The 11,907-nt window shown below is 41.2% G+C and overlaps 1 protein-coding gene across 1 annotated transcript in view; it reads left to right on the top strand.

Moving 5' to 3' along the window:
• ADAM10 (ADAM metallopeptidase domain 10) overlaps positions 1-11,907 on the top strand; it is a 161,328-nt gene that overhangs the window by 143,261 nt on the left and 6,160 nt on the right. Inside the window, exons 10-14 of the mRNA XM_018559924.1 lie at positions 192-375; positions 1,031-1,181; positions 5,361-5,544; positions 6,194-6,302; positions 11,193-11,413. Of these exons, the coding sequence (XP_018415426.1) occupies positions 192-375; positions 1,031-1,181; positions 5,361-5,544; positions 6,194-6,302; positions 11,193-11,413 (849 nt within the window). The remainder of the gene's footprint in view (positions 1-191; positions 376-1,030; positions 1,182-5,360; positions 5,545-6,193; positions 6,303-11,192; positions 11,414-11,907) is intronic.

Below are 11,907 nucleotides of genomic sequence, written 5' to 3'. Positions count from 1 at the left end.
CCCTGCATTCTTGGCTTTTTCACTTCTCTCTTGCACTGCAAAACTAGGTTAACCCACCAGCTTTGGAGGAAAGCGTTTTGCCAATTTAGAATGAGGATTTCTCACTTAGGAAGCATACATACATACATAGTCTGTATTTTTCTTGGTTTTTGCTACAAAAAAACAAAACCTCATATTTTTTATTTTTACAGCATGATTCTGGCTCTGAATGTACTCCAGGAGAGTCAAAGAATGTTGGATTCAAGGAGCATGGCAATTTTATCATGTATGCCAGAGCTACATCTGGGGACAAACTGAACAACAACAAATTCTCTCTCTGTAGTGTCCGAAATATCAGTCAGGTTCTGGATAAGAAAAGGAATTACTGTTTTGTTGGTATGTACGTTTGTTCTAATGAAGTAGTATGTATATAATGTAAGCTCCAATTTATTATAGAGCCCCGACTTAAGCCTAAGCTATGGGGCTCTGGTTTCTAGAAGCCAGACTATACATAGCCAAAGTACCAAACACAAAAAAAGCAAAATAGTTTTTGGTGACTTTCCAGGTGCTGCAGTGATAAACCTAACTTAAAATTTTATATAGAAATCATGTTTGTTTATACAAAGACATAAGTACTAGATTCATTTGTACAATAAAATACTGCCCAAGTGTAGCTCTTACGGCAAAATATGTTTGAGTATTATACATTTACTTGCTGATAATACCCTTGTTGGTGCTACTAATTGATTATAAGCAACTCCTATTCAAAAGGGGATTAAATGATTCTAATGTTAGTGGACATGGTGGGGATATTTAGGATATTAGTCAGACTAAGATGTCCGCTTTATCAAGTGATGTGGAATGAATATATGAAAAATATAGATAGATAGATACACACAAATAATCTAAGCAGGTATCACATTCATGTCTGACCCTCAATCAGTCTTGGATGTGCGAAAGGTTGAGTGTGTGACCATTTAGGTCAGGGGAGGAAGGCAAAAAGAATGACTGCACTTTGTCTAAAGCTGTTTCATGTGATCATGTGTTACAGAGTCTGGCCAGCCTATATGTGGTAATGGGCTTGTGGAACAAGGAGAGGAGTGTGATTGTGGTTACAGTGACCAGTGTAAAGATGAATGCTGCTTCAATGCAAATGAGCCAGAAGACCGGAAATGCAAATTAAAGCCCGGGAAACACTGCAGGTACGTGTCTTTATAAATAAGCCAATCACTTTGGCAACAAAACGGCTGTACAAAGATTAGAATTCTGTTGAGGAGACTATAGCTACAGATTGGCATTGAGCTGTCAGTATGATTAAGTGTTCCCATTTCCATATTCTGATAGAAATTGTTGGGCATGACATTTTACATTCATTATACACAATCTGATTGCTTTATGTTGTGCAGTAATTTTTCTTTAATAGAAAAAAAAAATATTTTGTACAAAACATGAGGAATAATTCTTATACACATTGGCTACCTTTTTTTTTTAGGTACTAGTACTATCCAGTGCCCAAAAAAAAGGTGCCCAGCGTACTTAGGTGTGCTATCTTGTTCAAGTAATGCTCATTTATTAAGGGTCGCAACCTGTAAAAGCCTTCCCAAAACCATTACATCATCACTAGCCCAAACAATTAATGATACAATGTGGATCTATGGATGTATGCTGAGCATGCCAAATAGTTCCACTCTTTGGTTTTCCAGTTTTGGTAATCCTGTTCCTGCTGTTGTCTAATTTACATTTTGTGAGCTAACAGCAGGGAACCTAATGTGATCTGCTGTCTAATTCAACTTCAAGTTTTAACAAGTTGTATGATAAAAGATGACACACTGCACACTACTGTTGTAAGGAATGGTTAATAAATTATGAACTTCTGCCTTGCTTGAACAAGTTTGACCATGCTGCTCTGACATCTCTCATTACCCAGGGGTTTTGGTCCACCAAACTGCCTATTGCTGGATGTTTTTTTCTGCTTTTCACATAATTCTCTGTAAACTCTTGACTGTAGTGGTTTCTGGGGTGCTGCAACCTCACACCTCATAGTAATCATTATTCCATTGGCAGATGCTCAGATCATTCATCTGCTCTGTTCTGATCTTTGATTAAACCTCTTCATCTGGCCAACCAAATGATTCACTGTGTATTTCTGATATTTCTGAAAGGCTTTTTTTTTTTAATTTAAAAGCAGTTTGTTGCTCCTTCTGAGAACTGTGTTTTCAGCTTAATTTAAAATCATTTAGATTTCATGTATTCCAAAAATATTTAAAACCTTCATGCTTTTTGTTTTTTTTCTTCCAGTTTTTGTTCGTTAATGACACACTTTTTAGATTTTTGCTGTGCGATTCTTCCACAGCAGTAATATACTTTCTTACTGAGTGCACCCACACATATTATATATGTTTTTTTAGGGGACAGATAGGGCTATATATTTCTATATCGCAGCCTAATGCCTCAAGAAAACACTTTTTCCCCAGTTTTGATTTTTTTTTTTTTTTAAATAGCACAGCTAAAAAAAATGCATCTCAATAAATTCATTTATTTGTCATTTTTTTGGAAACACATTAAATGCCTAGGATTTCATATTTTTTTTGTGCTTCTCAGCCTAAAACTGAAAGCTAACATTTTCAATAAATTTTTTGCCAAAAAGCTAATAGTTGTCACCTGGAATATAATAGAAAATAGACCCGATCCCCCAACAGCGTGTCGATCGAGGAATCCCCATTTGCATACATCGGCTGCCGGCACCTGACAGAATACCCGCCCAGAGAGGCAGCTCATTGGCTGCCACCTCTAATTGTTCAAAAATTTTCTGGCAGGCTCCTTCGATCAGCTGATCGAGGGATGCTGGCCGAAAGGGAGCAAGACAGCCTCTCACACTGCAAATTTTGTCTGCTTCCTCAAAAACCGGCCGCAATTTGCAGTGTACAGTCACATACTTTGAACATCGCTGTCATCAGGGGTTAAATAAAAAAAAAAAAACCCTTAGGGTAAAAAACAAAACTGCATCTCCGCAGCAGATTTTCATTGTGAGGGGATCATTTTTATAATAGTATGTGCTTATGTATGTTTAAACATACATACAGTGATGGCCAAAAATATTGGCACCCATGCATTTGTTAGATAAAGCACCACTTGCGCAGAATACTTCTCTCGCTGTCAGTTATTGGGGACATGACAAGCCAGTGTTTTGACTGCTTGATATAATTGACAAGCCAGTACATAGTGAATGGATGTCACTATGACTGCTTGATAATTTTAATTAATTTTTGGTTATTATTTGGCTGCCCCAAACTCAGCGACAGCCAATAATAACCTTAGTGACACTGAGCCTGACATGAACTGCAGCATGTCAGGATTTGATGTCGCTAAAGACTTCTAATCGTTGTGGCTACTTTTTTATATTGTACTGTAAATTACACTTTTTGGTGGTAACAAGGCATACTTTTCTTGTTTTGGAATCCTGTTAGAGGTAATTCCAGAAATGTATCTTTAATCATTTTTCTCAGGCAATGCAGAATGACAAACTTTATGTATATGTTTTACACAAATATAGAGCTAGGAATTTTCAGATAAATTACACAGCAAAAGAAAATCTCTGACAGTGTTTTCTCTATTCATTCCCTTACAGAAGTTAGTTGTTATCCATACAGATTAATTGCTGAACAACCTAATTATTCTGGTACTTATTATGGAACAGCATATGATCAGTTCCATAATAAACACTATTTGCAGTGCAAAGGCTCACTGACGCCAGAGTGATCATGAGCACTGCGTCCTCAGTGCAGTTCGGTTACGTGGAGTCTTGATAAAATCAGACTGCGTTTTACTAAGGTTTGTGCCAGAGTGCAGTGGCCGAGGACTTGTGCTGTGGGTAAGCAGAAACCGATCGGGCACTCAGACTAGTTCTCCATCAGGTCTGCCTCCCTTGTGTTTGACAGCAGGCAGTGAGTGGATTGCCCAGCTAATAGCCAGTAGCACAGTGGACCCGATTGGAAACTAGTCCCTTGGCAACCCCACATGGCTCCGCCCACTGTCAGTTTCACTGGTTGATAAGGAAGTGGTCTCTGCACCCTATAGAACACCCTCAATTCACTTATTGTTTAGAGAGGAGTTCACCGCTGTTGTGGCTGATTTTATGGGAAAAATGGCTGCTCTCCTTGAGACTTTAATGCTTTCCATGCACACTTGCAGTTAGTCTGTATTGTATGGTGACTGGGATCACTCTGAAAAATTGTTTGCCCATATTGAGGATGGCTTCCTTAAGAAATGGGCTGTCAATGCCCTACAGACCAGCTTAAATTCTGGCCTTATGAGCTCCCCTGTAGGAGGCACCTTCCCTATTGCTGGAGCACACCTTTTCAGCAATTCCTTAGGTACTTGCATCTAGGAAGTCACAGAGGGCAAAGTAATTTCTTATCTCAGAAGAAGTTAAAGCCACCAGTAGCAAGATCTTCTGTTCCATCCTTTTATGAAAAGTTTATCTTGTCCTTCCCAGGCCTCAGACTCCAAGCCCAAGCAGTGCATACAGTTCTGTAATAAGATCTAGTCCTTCAAGCCCTCAAAGTCTGCGAATGAGCCCTCTTCCTAGTGAAGGGACACCTCCACTTTTACAAGGGGGGGGGAATGTCTATCAGCCCTCTCAGCTCTCTGGGAACGGGACATTCCGAACATCTGGGTTTAGAGTGTCTTGACCAAAGGCTACAAAGCAATGCAGAATAATACCATTTGACCAGGGCTGTGTGTGGGGTGTCACCGGGCCCTGCACGGCGGAAAGGAAAAGGAGGAAATGTGCGGCGGGAGCTGTAAACGGCTGCCACGAGGTCCCCACAAGGCTTCCACACTGTCCCAAGCAAATGCAGGACCCTACGGCAGCCGAATGTATTTTAAAGTACTTGTGAAAATGCCCAGTATCGGCACAAATACTGCTATCTGTGCATCCCTACTTAGTGGTTAAAGAATTTAACTCCTTGTGTTTTGTGATGTACTCCAAGAAACATTTTACAGGTAAAACAAAAATCCTGTTTTTGTCACTACAGCAAATTAATTCCTCTGCTGAAACTTGTACCAGTGTAATAAAATTCCTGTGCTGCAATAAGACCGTACACAAACAGATTTCGATCACAGTTAATAGATTGATTGATCTTAAACATGGTAAATACTTTGTTGGAATGACCAAGTCACTGACCTATCGGTGAGATCTCCACAAATGTTTACTGTGATGCAAGGAGTTATATGCTTGAGTAAGAAGGTATGTGACAAGATGGGCTGATGCGCTATATATAGATATATCTATATATAGATAGATATATTTTCATACCAGATTTTAATATTTTCTATCATCGATATCCTATAACATTAATGATTGGTATTTGTGTTTTCAGTCCTAGCCAAGGTCCCTGTTGTACACCACAGTGCTCCTTCAAGGACCGCTCTCAGAAATGCCGTGATGAATCTGACTGTGCACAAATGGGAATTTGCAATGGTTTTTCTGCACAGTGTCCACCATCTGAGCCTAGAGAGAATTTAACAGAGTGTAACCGTCAAACCCAAGTCTGCATCAAAGGGGTAAATATTGATGTGTGAACGCAGCTATTTGTAGAAAGTGAGGAGCATTACCTTGTGGGTTTTAGTTGTAGAAGATCCTGATCATCGACAATAAAGAGTGATTGGTTGTGAATGCTTGATCTGGATGACTTTAAACACCTGTCCCCTGGCACACACAGCCCTAAACACAATTGTTGGCTTAAGCCAGGGATTGCCAAACTCCAGCCCTCCAGCTGTGGTGAAACTACAAATCCCATGCAGCATCTCTCTCTGGGAGTCATGTCTGGGCTGTGAGAATCGTGCAAAGCCTCATGGGATTCGTAGTTCCACCACAGCTGGAGGGCTGCAGTTTGGCCATCCCTGGCTTAAGGGATTATTTGGTTTCACTTACGAAGAAGGGGGGGAAGGTGGGAACAAAATCATACCCCCACTAGATTATCATGGAAACATAAAGGTAATCAGACATAGTTTTGTAACCTGATAGTCTGATAAGCTGATATCTGGCACAGAAAACTTGGGGGGGTGCGGATGTTTGTTTATATGATAAAAGAAATTGAAGGAATAGAGATGTTTCTAGAAAACAAACAATTCAAGTAAAACAATAGTAGCTGTTTTTTGTATTTTTTTAAGAATGACTGTTTTTAGTAATATCCTCTACCTGTGTCTACAGCAATGTGCAGGTTCCATCTGTGAAAAGTATGACCTTGAAGAGTGCACATGCGCTAGTACTGATGGCAAAGATGATAAAGAGCTGTGTCATGTCTGCTGCATGGAAAAACGTGAGTTTCTTTTATTATACTACACAACAGATATTGCTGGAAACATGCCACCAATTTGTGGTTGTATATAGATCTGTCCAGAACAAAGTTCTTCATCTCTTCAAAGAAAGATGAGCTCTATCTTTGCTGCCCACATTGATGTTCCTAGTAGTTCAAGAAACAATGATTGCAATTGGTGATGATAGTAATAGTAATAAATGATTGCTTGACAGGTATTGTTGTCCAGCTATCACTTACTCTGAAACATTAGTACTTTGCCCATGTCAAGTAGTACTATAGGGTTTTAGTATCCAAATGCAGTGCTAATCCATGTTTTTAGCAACGCTCCTAGTCTCTCTAGTCATTTGTTATACAGAAAATCAGAAGCCTGACTTTCAATTTTAATGAGCTTTACTAGTTCTCAAGAAGAAGCTATTCTGCTCTGCCCCTCACCCCAGAGTGCATGCAGAGGGTGGGGAACGTTTGTGGCCATGAAAAGAGAGGGCGGGCGTGGATGCGGGGATGTGTTTGGACTTAGTTGCTGCTCCCCGCTAATAATGACCAAATTAAAGTAGCAGGGAGTGAACAATGCTTTGCAGGACATTAGAGTATATGAGCTCATGAGTAAAAATTAGAAGATGGGGTAGCTGATCTTTAAAAATGCCTGGGCAGTTAGGTGCTGCCACCAGCAGCCTTAGCATCTTAGACCGTGGCCTTGTTAAAAAATAAAACAAACTTATAAACTATGTGCAAGTGCATCTTGTTTAAAGTGACAAGTCTGATTCTACCATTCAGTTTCTCAGTCTGATTCTACCATTCAGTTTCTCAGCGCAAGGATCTGGTACCTGGGAGACTTGTAACCGTAATAATGTCCAATGTGTTCGGATTTGTTTTTTGTTTGATTTACATATGGTTTGTGCAATAATCTTGTTTGTCATATTTACCAGTTTTGCACACCTTCACTTCAGAGAGCTGTAATTACAGGAACAAACCAGTGCAAACTTTGCTTTGTAGCTTTTTACCGGCTGCACTGTGCAGTAAAGAGCGGCATATTTACAGACCGGCCATGAAAGAAATCTTCTCTACAAACATATTTGATTTATGGACTTCAATGCCAAGATCCATAAATTTTCTTGGTGTAGTATATGTTGTCACTTGAGTAAAAGATCTCAAACTGTTTGCTAAACTCATGGGCTGCCTCCTTCAATGTCCTGCACACACCCTCCAACAGGTGATTACTGATGGCCAGCTGTTGTAGGTAGAATGTGCTCTGTCCTGGTCTGCATACATGTGCACTGATTGTGAACAAGGACATTTTCTTAATCGTACACTGCAGAACATAGGATGGAATTTTGAAACCATACGTTTTCATGCCAACTTCAGGAGTTTGGACACTGGTAAAGATGCAAGAACAGTCCAGTATAACCCCTCCCACTCACAGCAAGCCTCAGTTTTAGTGTCCTTGGGAGCACGGACATCTTCTCCCTACTCTGAGAGAAGCAAACCACTTTGCTTTTTGTTGTGGTAATGTTTCTCAGCTATTTATTTTTTGCAGTATCTGAATCAGTTGACGCCTTGAGGGACTGTGCCTGGAGTCTATTAGGAAGAAGATGCAGGGCTGGCCTAAAATGTTGCCCTCCGGGCAATGCTCTCTGTGTTAGGTTCAAGGTGAGCTTAACGCAGGGTGCTGTGCAGGACAGTGGCCGTGGTACAACCGCCTGGTGTAACCATGTCCTTGAAGACTCCTCCTTCAGGAGTATGCCCGTCAAAGGGGCAAAATCTGTCTGGTTTGTTCTGGATGCCCTGCTGGGACTGCAGTCTTCTTGACCACCATGAGTGAGTATGTAGCTTGTTCTGCTCCTTGTGAGCATGCACTCCTTGTGGGTTTCCTTTCAGGGATCGTCTCAGGTGCTAGGATCGTCCCCTGTGCTAGGACACTTTCTAAACATGTTGCAGACACTCTGTTGAGGTGTAGTGACACTTTTTTTTTTCTAGTATGTTAGTATGTTACATGTGCCCTGTATATGCTGTGATGCATTGTTTTTGTTGTCGGGGAGCTTTTATCACATTTATTGGGCACACTAAGAGCTGTGATTTACATATGCGGTATTTCCGCAAGGGCCGCAGTACATCTGACACGCGTTCCCCTCTGCATCTCTAGCTCTGCCTCAACTTCTTGCAGATTGGCAGATCATAATGGCAAGGGGCATGCTGGTTTTCGGTTTATGATCCACTAAGAGTTCAGGGGTGGGTTGCAGTGTACCTCATAAAGTGCCTGACACCAACTGCCTTAACCACTGTCCAGGTATGGTCTGCGTTCAGGGAGGAAGTTCCAGTAACCTTGGCTGAATTCGGAACATGGGGTGCATTGCATGGGAGCTGCCACACCCTCTCCTCCAGAGCCTGTATGTAGTCCCATATCTGCAGCTTTTTCTGCACGTTCATCTGAGGATCATGGGGAATGTACCTTTTCTGTCTTTATGTCTTGGTACATGAGGAGTTTCAGTCTGCTGACACTAACTCCTATCCTATACTTGAGGATACTATTTCGTTTTTTATTTATACAGTGCATACTTGTCCGTACCTGGACCAACTTGTATTGGCCATGCCGAAGGTTGCCAGCCTGGGTTCTCTTAAAGGACCCCAGCTTAACAATTTTCCTGTGCACTCTGAAGAGATCCCTACTTCTCAACAGGTTATTGCTGGGCAAAACACGTGCGAGGAGTCCCTTCAACAAGGTGGCTGTAACCATAGTGGGTCCAGCCATTTTCTGTCTTAAGACTCTGATCTTCCCTGTACAGGACATTTCAGTATTTATGGCTCCTTTGGTTAATAGGCCCTTTCCAAGGACTTATTTTCTCTTGCGGGCCCTGCTCTGCATCCTGCTGTTGCTACAAATTCACTCTGCCAGACTTTAGCCATCTGGTTTAGGTATATGGCTCAGGATCCTGGTTCTAGCCTAACAGGTCCCCCCATCTATTCACTTGTTGCTCATGCCTGTGGTCCTACTCTGTTTTGATGGCTTAGCGAATGTTACTCGCCTAGTAACCAGAACTGCCCTCCTTTCGGTACACACTCAAAGACCCTTTGGTTCAAATATTGTGTCTGCAAGTGGTGCAAGGTACACCACTTGCGTATGCCCTTTGATGGGGAATGCCTCTTGGCTAGTCACTGGACATTAAGAACAGTATTATTCATTAACACTGGACTGATCATTATGCTCCTGAAAAAGAAGGCAAAATCTCCATTTGGGATACCCTCTACTCCTAAGACAAGGAAGCATCTATAGTTTCTCTCAGGCCCTGGACTTCCAAGTCCTTAAACAAGTCCTCCTCTCCTTGTCACAAGTTAGGGAACATCTGTTGGCTTTCGCAACCATCTACACAAGGGAGACATCTGCTCACATGTCTCCCTCTTCCCAACACACTAACACTACTTGTATTTTGCTGTGGGCACGTAACATTAACAGTTTTTCTCCTTGCGTTTGGCCTGTCCACAGAACCTCTTCAACAAGGTGCTATCTCCTTGTTCTGCTGCAGTCTCGGGGTGTCCCAGTTATGAGATATTTGGACAATTTCTTACTGAGGGGACAGTTAGCTTGGGTTCTGTCAGAAAATGTCCAATGGACAGTGCTGCCCCTATAGAGGATCGGGTGGATCTTAAATATGTCAATCTTAACTCATCGCTTAGATCTGTTCAGGGGCTTCCTTTTCCTGAACAAACTCCAGTGTATTCACTGCTGTTTTTTGGACCCTATGGTACAGGAGTCTCTGTCCAACCATTCACTTTGACTGAGGGACCTGGGCCTAATGGTGGCCCTTTTGAGGCAGTCCCATATGCCTAGCTTCACTCCATATTGTTGCAGCTCAACATTCTTGCAGCGTTGGACATGCAGGCCCTGTCCTTTTTATCGCTCCAAGCTCCGGACCAACAAAGACCAGGCGTGCCCTGACAGATTTTCTTTCCGGCCCTTGGAATCAGGGAAATCCTTTCTCCTGATGGTCTGGAAGGTCCTCATCAGGAATGCCAGCCTGTTAGGCTGGGGAGGAGGCCTAGATACCCTCTGAATACCAGGGAGTTGGCCATCTGAGGTGGCTAGGCTCACAATCAGTTTTCTGGAGCTCTGGGCAATTAGGTTGTTTTTTGACTGCGGGGCCTTTCTCCTGCTAAAGCTTCTTCCTCCCCTACGCCACAGGTTCAAGATGGATAGCATTCTGGTGATTCTTGCTACACCGAAGTGGCCTAGAAGGATGTGTTGCCTGCCATCAGTTGAACTGCTGTCGGACATCCCATGGTTCCAGAGTTGACTACCTGTGTCCTGTAATATAAGGTTACGAAAAATTTTTATTTTTTTTTTACCTGTAAAATTTAATTGGAGTACGTTACAAGACGTGTCCATTCCATCAGTTTATGGTCTATTCTTGCTACAGCTTGCAGCTTTGCTTTGCCAGTGCCCAATCTCCTTGAAGTGACAGTAAAATCCATGATTTCAGAATAGCCATCCTGTAGCATATGCCAAGGAAATGGTTTTACATGCAATATAAAAATCCTATTTCAACCTTTTCCTCGATCTGTGACTACAGCTCTTACAGTACAGGGAAGGAAATGTCAACTTTTTTTGCGACATTGCTTGTTGTTCAAGTACATTAGATTTTAGAGGTAGTTTTCCTTTTTAAAATAAACCTTGTAGACTATATAAAACACCATCAGGCTTATTTAGTATAGCAGTGCTAAGAAAAACATCAAAGTTTAAAGTGCTCACACCTAACGGTTCATTTAAAGTTACTAAAGTCCGTTTACTAAATAAGGACTGCTGTTTGGTTCAAGTAACTGAATTCTGTTTTTTACCTAATAAAAGGTATTCCAAAAGTTTATAGATCTGTGCATATTCATTGCATTGTCTTTTTGTAGTGAAACCTCTCACCTGTGCAAGTACTGGATCTGATATATGGAAAAGTTTCTTCAAGGGTAAAACCATCACTCTCCAGCCAGGATCACCCTGCAATGAGTTCAAAGGATATTGTGATGTCTTCATGCGATGCCGATTGGTTGATGCTGATGGTCCTTTGGCTCGATTGAAAAAGGCTATATTCAACCCAGAACTGTATGAAAATATTGCTGAATGGATTGTGGTATGTCTATGTGAAATTGTTAATATTTTGCTCTAATCCTATTCACTTAAAAAATGGTTTCTAAAAAAGATTTAAAACACATTTTCTGGTTAAATGTTATTTTCAACAGAATATCCTAATATATTTAATGCACCACTAATTTCCTCTCCATTAGTCCTACAATAGTCATTTTTGCTTTTATTTGCTCTTTGAATGCTTACACTAAACAGTAGGCTGCACATAAGTTGGAAATTCGTTAAGTTACGAGAAACATAGATGAGGCTGCCCGCCTTTTTTTAATATTATTTATGTATCACTATCTCTCAATCAAGATGAAGGGTATAGACTCAAGTTTATTAAGATTATGATGAAGGTTGTTATCTTTGATCCTCACACACAGACCTTCTAAAAGGCAGGGTGATGGGTCTCTCTTTAGTAACCCATATTGCTGTTGGGATTTGAGCTAACATCCTCCATATCTTGTCATAACCTTAGGTGGTATTTATATATATATA

Source organism: Nanorana parkeri, unplaced genomic scaffold, assembly GCF_000935625.1.
Source record: "Nanorana parkeri isolate BGI_ZX_2015 unplaced genomic scaffold, ASM93562v1 scaffold422, whole genome shotgun sequence".
In the NCBI taxonomy this organism is placed as follows: domain Eukaryota; kingdom Metazoa; phylum Chordata; class Amphibia; order Anura; family Dicroglossidae; genus Nanorana; species Nanorana parkeri.
Note: the sequence above shows the minus strand (reverse complement) of the source record. Positions and strands in the feature narration are given on the sequence as shown.